Consider the following 22,714-nt stretch of genomic DNA (forward strand, 5'->3'; position numbering starts at 1 on the left):
TTTTTTTCTTCTTCTCTGACTTAACAAAGAAAGAAGCCTTGATGTGAAATTGACAACAGTGTGAAACTAAGGCTTCTTATAGACTATTTTTTTGGCAAAAGCAATACCTAGATATCATAGAGCATAATCAGCTATGTCTGATATGAGCACATAGACTAACTGGTATAATTGCGGCATAAAACTGGCAATTTAAAATAACGTATAATAGCTTGTAGGTGACTAAGATCTCTAAATGAAGCAGGATGCTCCTCAACTAAAACCGTTTAGGAAACTTGTGAAGGATTTGTGGAAGGTAGATATGGAAAAGCCTTTTTAGGTCATCTGGTCCATTTCCCTGCCTGTTCAGGGTTTAGTCCCTACAGTATATTTTCTAACTTTTTAGCTTTAAAAGTTCTCTTAAGACTGGAGTTCACCTATCTAAAGCGATCTCTCTCTCAAAAATGGTAAAGATATTTATATAGTGAAGATAACAAATACAGTACCAATAAAAGAAACCTGCTCTAGTGGATTTTCAGAGCCCTTTGCTCTTTCTGTTGCCATGAAGATCTATTTACAAGTTCTCCCCAGTCTGGACAAAAAGAGCTATTTTTTATACTACAATCTCTACCCAATTTTTCCACCATGCTTTGCCACTAGGAGGTATAAGATTTTATATTAATGAGGGAAGAGGAGAGTTTCAGAGCATTCTACTTCAGGAACTCCAACCCCAGGGCTAAATCCAGAGATAGCAAGATAGCTTCTGTCCAGGCACCACACTTCTTCCCTTCTGGCTGCCACTTTCCTCTCAGCAGCACTGCTCACCAGTGCATGAAGTGTATCTAGTCAAAAGGGGTCACAGACCCGACAAAAAACATGTCTACTACTTGAGCTAGGTTGCAGACAAGCATGTGTTTCAGTTTTGCCTGGGAGAAACTTCTGATTGACTGCTCTCTCCATTTCCCTGCCTCCTGGGCTAGAGCAGCCAATTGGAGCAGCTGTGGGAAGGAGGCAGAGCTCTTTACTTCCTCCCCTCAGGAGCAGACATCATTCTTAGGGGAGCAGGGAGAGGGAGCAAAAAGAGTGCAGCAGCTCATAGTTGCTCTGCTTGCTTCCCTCCTGTGAACAAGGGATCCCTGCCTCCCCTTTGCAACTCCTGGCGTGGGATGGGGGGGGGATAGAACTGCATTGCAGCTCCCCACTCCTCTGGGGCTGGGGAGAGGCAGGAGAAGAGCCCCAGGAGGTGTAGAAGGAGTAGAATGAAGCTTGGGTCAAGAGAACAGATGGGGGACAGAATTGATTGGGGGGCTGGAGGGAGCAAATCACAAGGGCAGAATTGATAGGGGGTGCGCGGACAGGCAGATCTCATGTGACTTTCGTTTCTGTAGAAAAATATAGACCACTCACTTTTTTCCAAACTATTCTGCTACTGGTAGCAGAAAGGAAGGTGTCTTATAATTGCAACACCATTGTATATAAGTCTGGTTTTTGCTCTACAATGGGTCAACCCATATCTTAAAGACAGTAGATATTTGATACTTAGCCACCCCCTGCCCCCCACCCCCAAAAACAACCTTTTGGTCCTTTATAGTCTAAAAATGATAACTCTTTCTAAATATTCTGATAATTCTCCATTAGACACAAGTTGAGTGCTTATCTAGAATATCACATAAACGTAATCTTATGGGGCAGGGCATTTTATTTAAAGGTGACCACCCAAATGGAATGAATCATTTTGTTGAAGATGATTTATCCTAAGTTATCGTATTTCAGGAGGTGGAATGACTTTGCATTAAGTATTAAACTGCCTTCACAACTAAATACTTGGTCATCAAGAACTTTTGAATTTCCTGTGCCCTAGAATTTCTGACTCGGTTATTGACTCATTTGGTCCATCTCTATCCCAACTAACAAATTATCCCTCAATCAAAATTATAGATCCTTTTGGGACATAGTGTACTTTCCCAAGTACTACTAGCTAAACTATAAAATAATTTTGGCAGTTCTCGGATTCTAAAGACAGATCATGAAATACAAATCTATTGATGCATTTTCCAGCAATATCAATAAAAATATAGCTTTGATGATCTCACATTATCTGACTCATTTTGCCCCATGCAGTAACCTTTTACTACTTTAAAAGATTATAAATCTGATTTATGGAGCATCTCCCCAGAATATAGTGCACTGAGGATGCACATTCTTCCTGGCTCAGATGAGGAGTCTTGTTTATAATACTTTGCACCAACCTTTGGTAGCAACAAGTGACTAAGAAAAAAAAGTTGAGAGTTGTAGCACTGTGGCAAACAGAAGCTTCAGATCTTGAGACTTAAAAAAACAAACTTCTGACATCTTGAAAGGTTAGCGTGTCATCACTGTATTTGAAGAAGTGATCCACAAAACAGTTGTAAATGGCAAGGGATTTCTTTAGCACTCCTATAAGTTTATATCAAAATAGCTTTTTGTCAAGAAACATATTCTTTAGTCTGGCCAAAACAGTCCCTTGAAATTCAGGGAAGGATGGTCCTTGGATTGAACAGCTTGTTTGAGGATGGGTTATGTCTGCTGAGTAGTGGTTCCCCACTTGTGGGATCAGCCCCTGAGGCTGATGGAAGATCTCTCTGGGGAGGGAAACAGTTCCAGCTGCGTGTGACCAGCAACAAAGATGGTGAGGAAAATAAACTCAATGGATGCCCCCACAGCTGCCCCTGTATGATTGTCTCTCATAAGATGGGTGATGTGCTGTCGGTGAGTGGATAAGCAGCTAGAGAGTCCAGCAGAGACTGGAGGAGAGGAGAGGGGCGTGTGTGTGTGTGTGTGTGTATGTGTGCGCACATGCATAGATGGGTTTACCAGACTCTTGTGCTCACTGCAGAAACTCTCCCAATCAGGGAGGATGAAGTGGGAAAGCACTATGTGACTAGTGGCTCTTTTTAAGCCGCTTGCTTGACTTCTAATCATGTTCCTCATTCAGCTGCTCAACCAGGAGACACCAAGAGGTTCCTGCTCCCTTCACTCCTTGCATGGATACCTCTGGTAAGTGGAGACGGGAGTGTGTGTGTGGAAACCACCAGCATATCTATTGGGACAGTTTGTCCCCTCAGAAAGCATGGTTACTACTGTGTAGATTGCAGAATATTACCCTGGAAGCAAGGTATAAAAGCCATGCTCAGAGTGGTCACCTAAATTTAATCGTCTGGTACTGGACTAAGGATGGAGTGAGACCGGCTGTCTTTTTGGAAAGAAAATATTCCATTGCTGATCTAACTGTTGCAACAGCCTTACCGATGAGGTCTTTCAGAGCAAGTACCTCTTCTGTGTCCTCAACAAATGGAGCTAGATTTGGCATTCAGAGATTGAAAGGATTTTACTTTTCCAAAAATAGTGTTTCTCAGTGGCTCTGGAACAGTTTTTGGCTTGGCAATGCTGAGCTGCACCCCTCTTAGCCCTGTCTGTGCCCCCACACCACCCCCTAGAGCTGGGGCTGGGAGTAGGACCATGGCTCCGGGAGGGGGGACATGGATAGGGGTAAGGAGGCGGAGGATGTAGTCACAGCTGGGGTGGGTATGGAGCCACAGGCATGGGGCTGGCGGCTGGTGGCCGGGATGCCAGGCGCAAAACATGGAGGTGCTGCAGCGCACCCTCCACAACTCTGCTTCCCACAAATATGGTGTTTAGGTGTGAACTAAAGAGCCCTGGAAACTAAAACAACAGATCTACAGCTGTGCCACAGGCAGCCCAGTAGCAAGTCAAGCTTCTCCACAGCACCATGCCAATGTCCATCAATCCCAACCTGGAAATGATTACCTCCAATTGCTCTGTACTCTGCCGAGTGAGACACTGTAACTTTAGTGTTGTGTTTTTAACTATTAAACCCCGTTTTGCCTTCCTCATGAACAGAATAAAGCCAAGTTTTGCTAAAAAAAAAAAAAAATACAGATGTTTACACTCTAACTTTAGATCAAATAGATTATGTCAAAGTTGGTCTACTCAACCCTGGGGCTGAGGGAGCGTGAGTATTTATACCCAGGTGTACAGCTTTCTTTTTAGATTTAATAACAACTGCCCGCTTAGTCAAAAATTGACAGAAAGGAAAGAAGCACTCAATGTGACTCAGTGGATTGCACAGACCCAACAACAGCCGCTACTGGAAGATTCACAGGAATGATTGAAATCCAAAGCCCTCGCTTAGCTAGCAACAACAGCAGCATCATAGCCAGGCAGGTAGCCTCCTTGCAGATGGCAACTATCTGGATTAATATCTAGTGTGGGCCTTAAGGTTCTCTGGCTGGATGTTCAGTTTATGTCCATCACTGAAGATCTGTCTGTAAAGATGGATCTAACCTTCCTAAAGTATAATCTCAGGATGTTATAGAATGTATCTAATTGGGTCTTTAGTTTTAGATACTCAGCAAAAGTCTTGCTCTTATTTTCACAGTAATTTCCAATTTCAGAAGTAACTATATATTTCCTTAATTAGGGCTAGTGTCCACTCTTCAGGTTTTAGTCTCATTTTCTGTATAGCTTATAAAGAAATTGTTGAGAAATTCTTGCAAATATTTCATGTTTTACAAGTCTAGAAGGCAAATGGATCAAACTTGTCTTTTATACTTTTTAAGAGAATACGTTAAAGATGCCCCTTTAGAATCTTTTACTTCCACAAGCTGATTCCCCAAGAAAATTTACATGGAGGGAGAGGGATTGGAAAACAGCAGTTGATGAGAGATTACTTCTTCTCCCATGTTGTCAGTACCTGAATGTTGCAATTGATCTATTGGTTTCTGCTAATGCCAGGATTTGTAAGGGGCCTTAAATGGAAAAATAAAAGCAAGTAACACAGACAAGTCAGAAATAAGGGGGGCCAGCATCCTGAAGTGTCCCTTTTCAGCCACTAGATGGCAATTATGTATCTTTAGCATGAGAAGTGCAGAGAATTTGCAGGTGTTTCCCAGCAGAACTCTTAAGGTACTTCTCAATGTGAATAAATATATATTTATCTGATTCAGACAATAGTGTGTGGGTTAGCACTGTAGCCTTGGAAAAAACAACAGCATTTAGTGTGTGTAACCCCACTAAGACCTAAATGGGAATTGGAACATTTCTCAAAGTTTAAGACTAAACTAAGTCCTAAAAAATAAAAACTCCGAAGACTTTAAATCTTTTGAAAGCTCTACCTTGTTGCCCACCCTCGTTCTGCACCACTCCCGGAAGTGGCTGGCACATCCCTGCAGCCCCAAAGGGGGAGCGGGGGTCTCCACATGCTGCCCTGCCCTGAGCAACGACTCCACAGCTCCCATTGATTGGGAACTGTGGCCAATGGGAACTGCAGGGGTGGTGCCTGTGGGCAGTGATGCGTGGAGACCACCGCCTGGGAGCCGCTGTCAGAGGGGTGTGCGGTTTGCTTTCGGGAGCCACCCTAGGTAAGCGCCGCCCCCCTCCCACACCCCATCCCCCTGCTCCAGCCCAGAGCCCACAGCCAAATTCCATCCCAAAGCCCAAACCCTCACCCCTCCAGCACCCAAACTCCCTACCTGAGCCTGCACCCCAACCCCCAGCCCAGAGCTTGCACCCAGCACCCAAACTCCCTCCCAGAGCCTTAGGCAGGTGTGTGTGTGGGGGTGGGGCGGCAGGAATTGGACCCGGTCTGGGCACCACCACCACCAAAAATTATACAAACCTGATGCCCGTCTAGCACCATTTCTGGCCAATTAATAGAGATAATTGGAGTACAAATAGTGGACTCAATTTTTCTTTTCTTTTCCCTCCCTTTTTCCATTTGTCCACTATTTAAAAAAAAAAAAAAAACAAGGAGGGGTGGGAAACAAAGAATGAAAAATTATTCAGTTTCAAAAAAAGCATTTTTTGACCGAACAGATGTTTAAAAAAATTCAGCAGATTAACTGAATGAGGGCACAGTTGCTTCTCAATAGTTGAATTGTTAGGAGAGGCAAGGCAAGGTTAGAAAAAAGTGAGTTTTGTTACCCACAGTTTTGGGGATTGTTGATTTCTCCATCGTGGCTTTGCCCCTCTTGCCATTGTATAGAACAAGGAAGATTTTTAGGAAGCTAGAGGGAATGGTAATGCTGCCCTGCTGAGGGAGAGTTAGGAATGCATCATATAATTAGGTCCATGCCAGTAGGATTCAAAATACAATTTTTGTGCGCCTGACATTTCCTTTTATGCTGTTTGGAGAGTTTGTCTCCTAAACAATGAATGAATGCATTCTGCATTAGGGTTGGTTGAAAATTTTCTGACGGAAGGTTTTTTTTTTTCTTCCCCCCCACCCCCCCAAGCTGAAAATGCCAATTCTACAAAATCAAAACATACTGCGGGAAAGTATCTAGTTTGATGAATTTTTGTTTTGAAAAAATCTCAAAGAATTTTGTTTCAATAATGTTGAAACATTTCATTTTGAGTTGATTTTGTTTTGACTTTCTTATTTTGAAACTACTCTTTTGTTTCAACTCTTTTTTATATTTTTTTATAATATAATATGGAAGTTTAAATGTAATTTGGTCAAGTGTTTGTTGATGCACAGTTATCCGTCCCCTCCACACCCCCCCCAATGAGCTGCTCATAACATTTTCAGATTCTTGTAACTTTTTTTTTTTTTGATGCAGAGCTCATAAATATGGGGAATTTTGAGCAGTGAGTTGGAGTGTGTGCACATGGTGGACGGGTTGGAGAAGTGCAGGAAGGGTGGAGGATAGAGGCTCTGCCAGTTTGCCCCATAGGGCATATGTGCTCATTGTGATTGCCCCCCAAATGAAATATTTTGAAATGGTGTTTCTCACAAAATACAGTTACTTTTTTGTTCCAATTCAGAACAAAAGCCAAATTTCAAAATCTTGGAATTTCCTGTGGGACGAAAATTCGAGCTTTGCTCAGCTCTACATAGTCTGTACATTCCTGTCTATTGCAGCATGTATTAATCACTGATACTGTTAATAAGTGAATGCAATATTTTTCAAATTACATTTCTAAATGAAGAAAACCAGTAAGAGCTTCCCATAGAGAAACTGTTAAACTGATCTAAATGTGGACCTTCTCACTTGTTGGAAAGACGAGTGGAAATGAAAGGAGCTAGTATATGTTCACCACTGCCATTTAAAAAATGTTTTAGCATAGTGATCTATATGAAGTCCTCTGTATTCAATTATAGCTATGATTACCTTTACAAAAGCAATCTATTGGTTTTTTGAATGAATCATAAAAAATAAGTTTTCTGTTATAGCAATTGCATACACCTAATTTGAGGTCCCAGTAAATTCTAGGGTAAAAACATTCATGTTTTAACAAAAGTTCCATAAAATGCTCTTCAAAGAATGCTTGTTCCCTGAAAGAAAATTCTTCTGAGCACGTTTCTCTGGCAGAACAACCGGAACTGATCTCTGAATCTGGCTGCTACTCTCACCTAGTTTAACAGGATAGCCTAGAGCCAAATTTGGCCCAGAAGTGGGGCGCCTGATTCTTCTCTTGCCTGTATCAGTCTTCCACAGGGGTAACTTCATTTACGTTGTTGAAGATTCTAATGATTTCTGCCTAGCCATTTTCTTTGTAAAAATAAGTGCCTCACTAAATTTTAAGACGAATACAAATTATTCCATTGACTTACTGAGAAAAATCTAATAGGAAATGGTATTTAATTTATCCATGTCCATCCCCTTGGCATGTTTTCAACCTATACATTGAACTACAGAGTGAGAACCTAAAAGGAAGATTGACTAGTTGGTTTCATTTGTTTATAGTTAAATTCTAGTCTGTTTGTATTGTCCCAGATTAGAATTGCAAAATGTAAGCAAGGTAAATAGTTTAATAGAAAACACACTTAAATGGTCTTTTCATTTTAATAATTAAGCTGTTCATTGTAAGATAAGAGAACTTGTATGTAAAATATTTTCATTTAAATTAGCTTGACGGTATCCTTTTGAATATGCACATTGGTATAAAAACGACACCTAAAAAACTGGTAGGCTTTACCTTGCATATAGCTGTATATTGAATAATATAACTAACTTCTACCTTTGATAATTTACCTTTCCCTTTAAAATGGCAAGTAAGGCTCTTTCAGACCCTCACACCAAAAAACTTTTGAGCCCCCATGGAGACCTAAATAAGGCTCATTTTCTTTGAATGACCTCATGGTCAATGATGCAAGACATATGGAGGCCTCTCTTTTCACTTCTAATATTGCCTTCCACCTCATCCTCTTCTTAGAATTGTTAGAGATACCTACCATCAACTCATCCTCAGGTTTGGTGATGGACAAATTTGCAGAGACATTGGAATCAGGGAACCAATTCTGCTCCACCAACCTTTGTCTACCTCTGGTTTTTCATAATATCAGGCTCACACTTCAGGGGTGTGAGAGAGTACCAAACCCCTCCTATATGGAAGGATAACCACATCACTGTAAATATTTCTTGATGCCTACTCCTGATGCATAAGAATTTTCTAGCATGTTATGCCCCAAGTACCTTCCCATCTGACCTTTCCAGGCCACCAAACTCGTGGAGTGTCCCTCAGTGACTAAGGCTGTCCTGCCTGAGCCTGCTGACAACAAGCCTGAGACAATGGCCCCTTTTGGGGACTTCCTATGATTCTGTGGTCTCCGCAACATCCCTGAAGACCGGAAATTGCGTATCCTCCTGAGCTTTCTATAGAGTTCTTGGCTCTGGTGTCTGAATGTCATAAACTCTGGTCAGTTACCCAACATGAGGGAAAGTCAACTCTTCAAACTCCTCAACAATTTCTTCTGCAACTCAATGCTGGAGCTCCAGGAGGAGAAATTAAAGCAGGGTAGTGGGCTCCCCACATGTAGGCTGTCTCAACCCACCCAGTTTAGAAGAAGAGGCTCTAGTCATTAATGGCTAGGAAAATCATTCCTAACAGAAAATAAATTAATCTGTGGATAGTAAGACCATATATTAAAAGCAATACAAGAAACATGCCTGTACTATTCTTAATACATACAAAATGGAATAACCCTCCACAAACTGAGCTACAAAGTCTATTTTGCCAGTCTTTGGTCTATTTTTAGGTAGGCCAACATCTTCAGAAGGGGGCTGCCTAAAATAGAACCAAAGACGGGCAAAAGAGACTATCTGTGTGTAGCCCAACTTGTGGAGGGTCATCTCTTTTGTCAAGTGTGCCAAAATGTTAATGTCTATGGCAGCTCAAACTCTGCTATATTTCCATTCCCAGGGCAGGGTGGGTATGTTCTAACATTCTTATGATAAAAGCTTAGCCAAAATTTCTGGACTTCCCTAACCTAAAAACTCAATCTACATACCTACCTACATAGGACAAATTTACATAAAAGAAGCAAAGAAGGAAGGTGACTTATGTAAATCACTGATTGAAATGGTCACCTCATAACAAGCAGGAAAGAAAACCAACAGGCCATATCTCCTGACCTTTTAAGAAGTCCTTCATCCTCAATCCATCTGCTCCACTAAGAGGCAGGACTACTGCACATTCACAGAGTGTTGGCAGAGGTAAGCATGGTATTGTTGCTTCATAAGCTAGAAGACTTAAGCTTTTCTAGCCCTATTGTGCCAGCCCCCTCTTTGGTCACTAGTAGAGCATCTGAGCTGGCAACAGTGAGCAATCTAAGGTTCTATGTTCAAATCTAGTACAGACTATCCTCTCCTTCCCCCACACCCATCCCATGTATGCACTCCCTTCTCATTGGAGTGAGTGACAAAGCAACTAAGGCAGTTTCCAGGACAATTAGGAACATATAGAAAAGGTGGGCACGCTACTGTGTTTCTAAGTCCACTGGTAGATCCCACCCTGTTTTCAAAACTCTTTACCAGCACCCAACTATATCAGATGAGCAGCCTCAAAGACTTAAGTTCTTCTTTATAAAGGATACTTCTTAGCAAAACCAAACCTAAGCAAAAACCTTCATTGGCATTCCTGTTCACTAACATAGCAAAAAACATTCCTTGTGCTATCTTGCAAAGGAGTACCATATCAGTGGAAGGTGGTAATGCTTGGCTTGTGTGTTGTCTCCGGGATGCTTAACGTGGTGGGGAGACAACTGATTCATCTAAGGTGTCTGGGGTTTAAAACAAACTAATTTGAGGTTCTTGATTGTAGCAGGGTTAGGAAAAATCCTAAAAGGACATTTCATTCACAATTAGTCAGAAGTTTAGGAGTGCTATTGGATTCCTCACTGATGCTAAGCTATTTTGCTTCATAAGCTAAACATCTGCAGGTAATGCTTTCAGCCATCTCTGTTTGGCTAAAGACTTTGTCCTGTCTTGGTAAATCATGATATGACCTCCGTTATTCATGCCTTTCCACCCAGCTGGAATATGACATTGTGATATGCCTCGGCATGAACCATCTTGTGCTTAGAAAACTCCAACCAATAGAGAGCTCTGCAACTCGTCTCCTCACCAACATGGGTTACCATGATCCCACTCCTGTTCTCCACTCTCCACACTGACTTTCCATAGAACATTGAGACACAGTCAAGGTCTCAGTTTTTATCTTCAAAATGCTCAATGGCCTGGGACTAAGATTGCCTAGTGCTCTGGGATGAAGACTGTGGTCAACAAAATCACTCCTCTGGTAGTAAAGAACAAAGGTAAAGCTCATATGTGCCAGAGACAGCTTTTTTTGGCGGGGTGAGCCTGAGACTGTGGAATGACCTCCCTCAGGAGCTAAGGACCGTCACAAACCTCACCTCCTTTGGCTACAAAGGTCAGGTGGATTTCTTTGACCTTGCTTTCTCTAACAAACACATCTATGTTGCTATATTTACAAACAAAATCCTACCACAACTAAATTCTCCAATATTCACTCTACTCCCCCTTGGGAGAGGATGGGAGAACAAAACATGACATGCTAAGCTTGTTGCTTAATATACTACTGGAAGGTGCTCAGATACTAATGTGATAAACATGAGATAAGAACCTACGTAGAATAGAGCATTCATGCAGTGTGGGGCTTATTTTGCTAATCACTGTTTAGGGTATAGCACTTGTCATATGTCACTGAGAATAAATAAATTCAAACTTCTCTATTTGGAAGGCTACCTTTTGGTGCTTGTACATACAGCTTCTATCAGACAGCACCATTATATCTTGTCTCACTAAACTAGGGGGAACAAGGCCGAAAAGGAGTATATTCTGATTGTTAAACATGTTTCAGAGACAGAAGAATGTAGTAGCAATTCCCTGTCCAGCAAACCGCCTTGAAACTCAGGTTTTCATTTGTTACATCTAGGAACTACAGGGGTCACTCTATTGAGAGCTCCTTGAATTGCAAGACTGAATTTCTTCACAAGGTTCACACACAGTGGGCAGGGATACTTTCTGTATCCTGTATAGGTCCTTTCCGTTCCTATAGTATATGATACCTGTTTTTATTCCCACCCCCTTTCAGTACAGGTAAATACTATGGAGAGGCCAGAAACGCACTTGTAGTTTCATCTATCTATGGTTCCACATAGACCTCTAGTTCTTGCTAGATTTCCGTGTCGTCTTGGGAAAATTAAACACAACGACACACATAATGGGGAACTGGAGGGAGAGCCCTACAATTACAAGTCTTTGATGAAATGTCTGCTGTCAGGAAACTTTTAAAAATACAGGATTCAAAATCAGAAAGCACAAAAGAAAAACTATAGTGCAATTTTATAAGCAATTCATTCTGTCAGCAACATTAGAACCAAAATTATTTTTGAGGAATTAAGTTTTAAGTAACTGATCTAACTACTGAAGTAGCAGAGTAAATCTTCCACTGTTATTAGAACATTTACCTGTGTGCTAGTCTCTGTTTTTCCCAGGAATAACCAAAGCCTGGAGAGTATGTTCTACTCCTCAGAGTATCTCCCTTCCCAAACCTGTGGAATGCTAATATATTAGGAGAAGAAAGATATTGTCTAGAAATTTGAGCAAGAGACTGGGAATCAGGCTTTCAGACAGTGACTTTTCCTGAAGCCAAGGGCAAAGTAGTCAGTTTTTAACTCACTGTCTCCAGCTGTAAAATAAGAATATATATATATATATATATATATACATATATATGTGTGTCACAAGGTGAGTGGGAGGATTAATTAAATAATATTTTGTAAGATGTTCTGAATATGAAAACAATTCAGTAAATGCCCAGTAGTAGTGTATCTCATTTAATAGCATTCAACAACTCCAGCTGCAGCACTGGAGACTTAGCTGCTAAATACCATGTCTCCTTTCTTTATGCTGGGGCTGCAGGGCTCTCAGAATAGATGTTAAAACTTGTTAACCTTGGACCATTAGGGATCTGAGAAGTTATCAATTTTTCCTAACTGAAAGGACTAAAATGCACTGTAACCTTAAGCTGTGCTGTACTGTCACAGATAAGCAAGACCCGCAAGCCTGTCTTCTGTTTTGCCTGGAAAAATTTATTATTCTGTGGACAGAATGGTTAAAAAGAGTGCCTTCTTCCTGCAAACCTAGTAGAACCAATACAATAAAGTTCTGGATAAAATCCCAAATGAAAAATGTCGGCTTAGTGTCTAATTATGGATCTCACTCAGAGTCAACTTCATCTGGAACATGAAGTAACAAACTGCTGGAGAGTCTCAGAGGTGGACAAATGCAGCTTGGCGGCTTTTAGTCTCTGACACTAGAAACCTGTTAATTTCCAAAAGTAGAAAGTAATGTGTCTTTATTCTTGAAATATTACAGATTATCTTTGATTTAAGAATGGTAGTTTATATTCAGAGGCTAAAGGTACATTATTTTCTCTCCCTCCAATTCTATATCTCAGGGAATGTATATTAATGTGCATACATACTTATTTTCTTCTTCCCTATTCTTGAATCATACATAACCCATTTTTCCTGGATAAAGTGAGGCTTAAGCTTCCACCTTTCTTTCTTCCTTTACAGAAAGAAGACTCCCTCAAAGTGCCCATGTCCTGGGTAAGAAGTCTAAGCAAGACAGAGGTCCCTCAAACATCTTTTTAAGCCACACAGTTTTTTGCTGTGGAGTTGTCCTTTGGACTTTAATGTGGACCTTTCTCATGATCAGTCTTTTACCTGGGCAAACCTTTCAGGTTCCTGGGAAGTGGCTTTCGTCTGTGTTTACATGTGCAGCAGAAAAATGCCTTCCTTTTCTGTTTCCGTGAACATTTAAAGTTTCATCAACCAATGCTTCTAATCTTTCTTGCCACTGAGGGATATTAAGAGCTTGCTGTGACTTACGCAAATCTTGGTTTAACTTCAGTGTATCTCATTCATAATTGTTTGCTGAGGGAAGGCAAACCCAAGGCATGAGGGAAGAACTCAAGTCTTTTTGCTGGGGGAAGGAGGGTTAAAGGAGCTTTGGGCTGTCATCTTAATGGGCAAGGTAAAAAAGTCTTTATTTACTTCAAACATACAGAAATGGCCAGTTCTAAAAGCAAAGGTGGTTTGATTTAACCTTTCTATGAATTATTGGACATAGAAATTAATGTAGTTATACTTTAGTTGTACTGAGCAGATCCTGATTATTTTTTTTAACTTACAGCAAAAGAACTGAAGGGAAGAGATCAATGATTATAACCAGACAAAATACATTGGCATTTCAAATTTGGGGCACCCTTTATGTGCCCCATATTTAAATGATCCCTAAGCATTTGGAATTTTTGGTTAGTATGAATGTTACAAAATTGAAAGGTATGAATGATTCAATGTTTTCTCTCTGGCTGAACTCACAGAAAGAATTCCAGTTTCCCCAATGAGGTTTTTAGATTTGATAAACTAAATTAATCTTTTAAGGACATTCTAGGAGATGTTTCAAAAACCAAATCAGTTTGTCTGTGGAAGGTCATTGTCTTGTTTTTCTTGAAACAATCCTTTCATCGCCTGAAAAAATTAACTAAGGCAAGATGTCCCAGCTTGAGACAAATCTTGGAAAACATTTGGGTGTTAAAGTAAATGATTCCAAATACTATATAGTCAAAGCATAAAAATACTGTTTTCCTCAATAAATATAATTGGTATAAGTCTCTTTGGACACACAAATGTTTTCCAAGATTTGTCTCAAGCTAGGACATCTTTTCTCAGTTAATTTTTTCAGGCATCTCTGAGACCCTGATAGACTGAAACATTAAGAACTCGACAAGAAATCCACTCCCTCCTTCCTTATTATGTAACCTCCTATCTCAAAAAGACTGCTAAAATAAACTACAAAATGATGGAATGCAGTTCTGCTTCACCTTCATGTGAAGACCACCTCCACTGAGCTACCCATTTTTGTTTGCCTTTGGAGTAATTGCTTAACACATCTCTTAATTGCCCTATGATTTTTTTTTTTTAAATGTGATCATGAAGCTTTAAAATTCCTATTTTCTTGCAATGGATTTTCAGCCCCATAGGATGAATTCCACTGTGTAACACTGAGTTCCAGTGCCTTCCTGCAGGTCGAGACGAATTTTAAGTTTCAAGGACTATATTTTGTTCATGGATATGGTAACATGTTAAAAAGCAGACTAAGTGGCCCTTTGTTCTGAATTAATATTAACAGTGGTAATTCTTCACCAACAGATGAATCATTGCCATATTAAATATTCTTAGAGCATTAGCTTCAAGTAAAATGGATCAAATTAATCTCTGGTGTAATTCTATTGACTTAAATAGGTTTATGGCAGGGATGTAATTTCTCCTTTAGATACAAATTAGAAGGCTATATCTTTAATTTTTTTTTTATTATTTAAACATTATAAAAAAGTTAAAAGTGGCAGCCAGTGAATATTACGATGGCTGAAAGTGGATGGTCATATTTCTCAAGTGAATTCTGAAGAGTTGATGTTTGAATTTGTATAGGTATTTGGTATGTATAAATAGTCCTAGTACGTATGTATTTTATTTTTATTTTTGAGAAATTGATCTTAATGTACAAACACCAGAATAATGGGGATGGATGAAGTTCTGTAATATTCTTTTCATCATACTTACACATTCTAATCCAAAATGTTTGTCCTTTATATTATAATAAAGTTTTTCAACAAAAATGTTGCTAATAAAATGGATTGAATTTTAATGGGATGTATAATAAAAAAGGTACCAGCAGAATATCCTGTAACTGAAGCTGAAGCAATAGGCAAAGCTATCTTTTAGCCTTTCTTTCCAGGTTACTGTTTAAAGCACTATGTAGTTATTGGCTGAGCAGCCAGTAACTAGCACCCACCTCTAGACAAATATATGGCCACCCAGTCCCTGCTTTAACTTGTTACCTACACATTAAAATCTGATAGGGAGAACCGTTTGCCAGTATTCATAATTTTAGATCCAAATGACTCTTCAGACCTTCTGTGAGACCGAGCATTGTAACTTGATGTAAATTGCTTCGAGTAGAGAGCAATCTGAGTTAGTCGCTTGTTACTATTTCATTTTAGTGAATGCTTTAGGAGACCTGGGAAATCCCAAGATAAACACATGCCTGAAATGTTGTGTTCAGAAAACAACTCGGTAGAAACTATTTTAGTAAGCTATGAATATATCATTACTGGTAGTGAGAACTTTGCTTACAACAAAGAAAGCTGTTTTTTAAAATATATTCTTGTGTCATGTATGAGATGACAAGCATAATCTTCAGGACTGGGAGACAAGTAAAGGCTATTACTCTGTTAGATATTGGGCATTCATTTACAGATGCTTCTGTGGTACTCCTCACCATTGTGTCTGAGGTCAGTAACTCTCAAACGTTCTTGGATGAAGCCTGAATTTCACCTGTGAGGCTTACCATTTTACAGAAGGGAGACAAAAGGCACAAAAAGGTTGTAACTTGCCGAAGGTCACCAAGGAAATCTGTAGCAGAGAATGGAAAAATAAACCCCACATCTTCTGAATGTGTGCAGAACAGACTGTAAAACACAATCTACCTTACTGACTCCCTGTTGTTGTTCTGTTGTCCCAGTCAAGAGAGGATACCATTAAAAAAATCCTTAACATTTAATGAAGTACAGCAGTGGGGAAAAAAATATTCAACTTTAGCATTCCTGTTCCCTTAAATCTCTATCTGGGAACATTTGTATTGAAATGCTTCAGAATTTCTGATGTATCTATTGCCTGATTAGCTTCTTGAATTGCGGTCCTGATAAAGCACCAGTCATTACTATTCACTATCCCTGGGCTACATTGTTTCCTCGTGATGCGTTTTGATAAAGCACATCTCCATTTAAACAGAACACACTCCATTACTGGTATTTATTTAGGAACATAGGAATTGGCAATTGAATAGTCCATATATTCCAGTAATCTGTTTCCACCAGTACTAGATGCTTCAGAGGAAACTGCAAGAAGCTTCAAAGTTGGCAATTAGGGAATAACCGTCTCATAAAGGAAGCTTCTCCCTAATCCCTCTTTGTTAGTGGTTGTTTTATGCCCTTAAACATAGCAGTTTTGATGCTTCCTGAACTTGGGGAGAAGAAGTAGCTCCTAATTTTGTCTTATTTCTTGTCATTTTTCTTTCCAGTTAGTTATGGTTCTACAAGCTCAAATACTATGCCGTGTAGCTTACTGTATTCAACATGCAGGACTTTCTGCCATCATAACTTTGCCATGTACACCAATATGATTGCATTCTTTTAAAAATTGGTTCCATATTGTTTTCTTTTATCCATTCTTGGGTGAATAAGGCCTGGGCTAGTTTAGCATGTATTCAAATGTAACATTTGGTCATTCACCCGGTCTATCCTGTACAGTAATAGTGTACTAAAGAAATACTTAAAATGTTTTCAGTCATTACTGAAAATGTGTGCAAATTTAAGTATTTGTATAACTCTTCTATTACATCTAACCATAAAAAGAGAGTTGCAGTACTTTTAATCTACTGCTCTGCGGTTCTTTGTCCATCTTTGGAAAGCAGTACTATAGACAGGAGAATAACATCACAATATAAAGAACACACATGCTGATGAAGTCATTATAATCACTAATTATAGTGTGAGTGCCTAAACTAATTTCCATAGTAGGTTGTACCTGGGAATATGGTGTCTCCATTCTTACAGAGTGTAGAAGCAAATTGCTTTCTCTAGCAGTGGATGGTGCTAATCCCTATTTAGCTTCACTGCCCATGTGTGCTGATAACGGTTATCTCCTCTTTCTGTGTGTTGATTTATTTTTTCTTTTTGAAGGATGATTTCGAGTTGAAATCTGAGGAGCGTGCTAATGTAATTCAGCAGCTGGAACAAACCATCGAGGATCTGAGGACCAAAATTGCAGAACTGGAGAAACAGTTCCCAGCCCCAACGGAGGCACAGATTCCTTGCAGAGACCAAGAGAGTGAGAGTGGACACCCAGTTTGTGGGGAACGTGGTAATGTGGATCTTCAAACAGATGAAGAGAATGTTCTACCCAAAACAGTTTTACAAGTAAAATCAGTACAAACTTCACCAGTAGAAGATAGTTTTACACACTCAAAGCCTTCAGCCAACGCACTGCCACAGTCTCCTCCCCACCTGGAAGGGGATAAAATTGAACTGCCATCTCAGCCGTTGCCAACTTTTGAACTACATCCCACATATTGTTCTGAAGTATCTTTAATTCTGTCACCAAAACTAATCTCGACGCAGCTCGATGAAAGCCAGTCCACAGAAAGTACATCACAGCCACCTCGTGCAGGACCTGACACGGATCTATCCTCTTCTTTGTTTCAAGAAGCGACTGTATCGCCAGCTCCCCATCAGTCTCGAAGTACTGAGAGTGTGACTTGCAGTGATTGTTTCCCTTCTGTATCCTCTGAACCCACTTGTAGCATCCCACCCCCACTGCCTGGCACAGAACTATCTGTTCCCCTGCCTGGAGCAGGACGCTCTTCCTTCACATCACACTTGCCTGGTGCAGGTGTCCCATCCCCACCACCTTTGCCTGGTTCAGGACTTTTCTTGCCTTTGGCTGGCACAGCAGTGCCACCCCTGGGCTCCTCGTTGCCTGGCATAATTATGCCACCTCCTCTACCCCCACCTTTGCCTGATGGAGCGATGCCACTGCCTCCCGCTCCCCCATTTCTTCCATGTGCGGGAATCCCACCTCCGGCCCCTCCTCTGCCTGGGGCAGGAATACCTCCGGCCCCTCCTCTGCCTGGGGTGGGAATGCCCCCCCCTCCCCCGCCCCCTCCTTTGCCTAGTGCAAGAATCCCATGCCCACCTCCTTTGCCTGGTATGGGAATGCCTCCCCCACCCTCACCCCCTCCTCTGCCTGGTGCAAGTATCCCATGCCCACCTCCTTTGCCTGGTGCAGGAATGCCGCCCCCTCCCCCACCACTGCCTGGTGCAGGAATGCCGCCCCCTCCCCCACCACTGCCTGGTGCAGGAATGCCGCCCCCTCCCCCACCACTGCCTGGTGCAAGTATCCCATGCCCACCTCCTTTGCCTGGTGTAGGAATGCCGCCCCCTCCCCCACCACTGCCTGGTGTAGGAATGCCGCCCCCTCCCCCACCACTGCCTGGTGTAGGAATGCCGCCCCCTCCCCCACCACTGCCTGGTGTAGGAATGCCGCCCCCTGCCCCTCCGCCGCCACCACCTGGGGCAGCTCTTTCTCTTCCACCACCAGCCCAGGGAGGCTTCTTGCCAACTTTTGGCCTTCCACAAGTCTGTGGGGTTCTTCCTCCTCCATTACCAGTCGGTTTATTTGTACTGGGGATGAATCAGGATAAAGGGAGCAGGAAACATGCAATAGAACCTTCTCGACCCATGAAGCCTCTTTATTGGACAAGAATTCAGCTTCATAGTAAAAGGTAAAATATGTACAACGTGAAGATGGAGAATTTGTTTTTGTTCCAAGCGTGTTTCAATAACATGGGGTGAAATTAACTAAGTGCTTTAGTGTCTTGTAAATAGTTCTTTACAACATACACATTTTCATATAATTGCAATTTTAATTTTAACTGCCATTTAAATAAAATGCTCATTGCATTTAGCATTTTGTATGTTAAAATTAAACTTAAACTGCTTATTACCCATGAAAGCTATTTTACAAAGGTAATATTTCAATACTGTCTTTATGAACTACAGAGAGCATATTAGTAAGAAGTGCTATTTCCCTCCCCCCCCCCCTTTTTTTATATAGAACAGGTCAGTGCAGAGGGGGAAAAATGTATATATTTGCACTGTTTGAGAAATCTTTTAAAGAACCATTTTCTGGATAACTTTGGGCCTGATCCTATGAGGTTCTGTGGACCCTCAGCTCTCAAATTGTGATACGTGTCAGGCATTTTGTGACTCAAATGTAAGTTGCTTGTACCTTTTTCCCTTTCCACCAGCACCAAGGTCCTGTCTCAAGCAACTTGCAAACTCAGGTAGTTTGAGTCTCCAAATGAATCCATGATATGCGCACACTCGCTCCCCATGTCTCCTACCTTATGATGTAAAAGGCCCACTTGCCTGTGACCCTCGTTGCTTGACGCTGCTCTGGCTGACATCAGATTTGTTGTTAATGTATTTCTCTGTTTTGCAGAATGCCCATTGTTTATGGAAATACTGATTTCATACTCATAGGGAAATACTAATTTTGATTTCAGTAATATTCTTCTCTCCCTGCCTATCATTTTCTTCACCTTCATATTTTTTGTCACTTAATAGTGGGTTTATCTTTTCTCAGCCCAAGCTTATTTCCAGTTCTGGTGTTTTTTTTATATACTGAGCTAGTGATAACACAAACTGTGTGGCACATGTGAATAGAAAGCAGTTTGAAGCATACTGGGGTGTGGAGGACTTCAGATCCAAAATATAGTCTATTAAACTCCTGCTAATCCTGAAAGTAGCAGTCACTCAAAAATAATATTAACATTATTTTTCTTCATTCCACCATTTGTGACTATATTTAGTTTGACATTGCTCTACATAGGTCTTTTGCTTAACTTTAGAGATTCTAATGCTTCACTTGTGTGGGAAAAAATTGAAGAGCCTTCTATAGATTATCATGAGTTTGAAGAACTGTTTTCCAAAACAGCTGTTAAAGAGAGGAAGAAACCAATTTCAGACACCATCACAAAGACAAAGGCTAAACAAGTGAGTACTCTTCATTTCCCATGCTTTTGGGTCGGTATCTATCTACGCATACCTGGGCTGCAATAGGAAGCTGTGATGTATGGGGTTTGTTTGTTTGTTTGATTGTTTTTCAAACTGTTGTTCTGCATGCTGTTTACAAATATATAAAAAAGGAGAGTATGGGCAATAATTTTAGAAGCTAGCTACATTTACTAACTTCCTCTGTAGTCAAATGAAGCTATGTCCCTGTATTAATTGCTTTTAAAATCTTTACATGGTGTCTGGAAGTGGCTAGAATAAACCTAAAATAATAGCCAGAAACAAACCTCATAACTTTTATCCTGTGTCTGGGGGGAAAATAAGATATGCAAATATGATTAAATTGTACATTATAGTTGTGGTTGTTCCAGAGTACAGTTGACAGCTTTGTTTACTTACACACTTGTGAACTACACATACACATATGAAAGTTAATGGAACTAACAATTCTGACTTCAAAAACTCAGTGATTTCAAGGTTTAAACTAAGTTATGTTCCTAAAAGCATAGTTCTTCCTTTCCATTAAAATAGTGAGTTTCTGGGGAAAAAAAAAAATTCTAACAGCACAGGTGAAATTTCAAGTATATGTATCTATCTATATATAGTATCTAACATTAATATATGTGTATGTGTGCACAATATATAGTTTGCAATTTGTTCTTATTAAGTATTTTAAAGTAAATATAATGGGTAAGGCTGGTAAGAATTCAGTGACTTATCTGAAAATCAATGCTTGGAAGTTTCTGTCCATCCAAGTTCTTCTACCATAAAAATAACCACAGTAACTGAGCTTATAGTATGTGTATCTGTTTATATAGTACATGCACATGAATGCATAATAAAAATGAAAAAGCAAAATGGAAGAAATACATTGATCAAAAAACTTCTTGAAATTGAAAGAATTGTAGTACACTGGGAAAAATCCGGACCATTATAAATGTAAAGATTACTAAGCAGGTTAAGCCTTGGTGCGTAAGCTATTGCAGCCTCACATCTACATGAGCATAAAGAGAGTTCTGAATAGTTAGTTGCTCAAAATAAATTACCTTCCAATCAGTCTTTCTTTTGTTGTTAGTAGTCTGATAATCAGACTAACACAGGAATGACACACAGGAACATGCTCTTAATCAGAATTTTCAAATGAGCAGTCGAAACACTCATTCAAACTTGTCATTGGCTTGCAGGTATGGTGGTGGTTTCTCTATGGTGGTTATGGTTCTCATGTGTCCATATACAGGGCAATACAGTATAGGAATTTTCCAAACCCAGACTGCTTTTTATAACAGTCCTCTTCAATATCTCAGTGCCATAGATTTGGCAATGTTTAGTGATAATCTTTACACAGACATTATTTGACTAGGTATTGTTCCTTTAGCGCTACGTAACATTTAAAAAGTTGGTCTGTCATTTGGCCAGCCATTCAAGCATGTGATATCTTCTGATTGTGTGTCAGCATCCAGGGATGAGGAGCAGCAGAACTGACAGTATAATTGGGATTGTTACATTGAGTAGCCTGTGCAAAGTAGTCTTCTCAAGTGACCCTGTGCAGCCAGCCTATTTCAGTCTGTAGTTTTCACACAGTTCTAATGAAGGTAGCCTGAACAATTTATAGTATTAGGGCCTATGTTGGTCTTCTCCTGTCCTCAAAATAGTTTTGATTTGTACCCCTTGCCAATTATTATGAGTTTTTTCTCAAATAGTCTGTTAGTTCTTCATTAGTGCAACTGACTTAGACACCGGTAAGGTACGTGGCCAATTATTTATTTTTTTCCTGAATGACATGGAGGCTGTGCGCACACAAAATGTCACAGAAGAGCAGGAAAATGAAAAAGTGCAGTGGCTGAAATTTTGTTGAAATAAAGCCTTTTTTGTTCTACTTTTGTAGCAATATTTATCTGCCCCATTTACATGTGATTCATAGTTTTATAGATGGTTTATAAAGGTTTGTTTTTCAAGGTGCTTTATAAACAATTCCCCTCCCATTGCATGTGTATACTGACTGGATGACATGTAGGAATTTTTGGCATCTCATGATTCATTGTAGGAACCAGACTAGAAATGTTCATAGTAGTGGCAAATATTTGTGAAAAATTCCCTAACAATGCCACATATATACAATGGAAGTTCTGGTTTTCTTAAATCCTTTAAAGTAACTTTAGAATTCTTATGTTCTGGCATCTTCTTAACTGTTTGATTACAGTTTCCTACACAGTACATTACCTTCACAGTAATAAAGTGGCTGTGCTGTCCATCTGCATGATTTACATTATAAGAAATATAATTTATATAAGTTTATAAGCTTTTAATGTTCTGTGACTGTATTAGTGGATTTTTTTCCCCTTTGCATTTGGCTTTTTTGACTTTTACAGCAATTCTTTAACAAAAAAGGGAAGAAAAATGTGTCACTTTGTTCACTGTATGGGGTTTGCCTTGCTTTCCTGTGATTAAATTATTGTATTTGTTGCTCAAAGTGAACATGAGTTCGCACAAGCTGAGCCTTGCAATGGTTTTTATCTCCAGCTAGCAAATGAAACAGCAACACATCTCTAAGAATACAGGCTTGTCTAAACAGAACTTTAGTGCATAGTAGCAAGCCGGGGCGTGAAGCTACAGCACACTAGCTTGCCACAGAGTAATATCTCATGTGGGTGGGGCTGCAGTGCGCTATGAATTCTGTAGTTCATGCCATGGAACTTTTCGTGCACTGTAGCATGAGATATTGCTGTGTGGC

General features: G+C 40.2%; 1 protein-coding gene across 1 annotated transcript in view; it reads left to right on the forward strand.

The window, feature by feature from the left end:
* FMN2 (formin 2) overlaps positions 1–22,714 on the forward strand; it is a 244,214-nt gene that overhangs the window by 66,827 nt on the left and 154,673 nt on the right. Inside the window, exons 5-6 of the mRNA XM_048843776.2 lie at positions 17,092–18,692; positions 19,821–19,965. Of these exons, the coding sequence (XP_048699733.1) occupies positions 17,092–18,692; positions 19,821–19,965 (1,746 nt within the window). The remainder of the gene's footprint in view (positions 1–17,091; positions 18,693–19,820; positions 19,966–22,714) is intronic.

The sequence above is a fragment of the Caretta caretta genome, chromosome 3 (assembly GCF_965140235.1).
Source record: "Caretta caretta isolate rCarCar2 chromosome 3, rCarCar1.hap1, whole genome shotgun sequence".
NCBI classification, from domain to species: Eukaryota; Metazoa; Chordata; order Testudines; family Cheloniidae; genus Caretta; species Caretta caretta.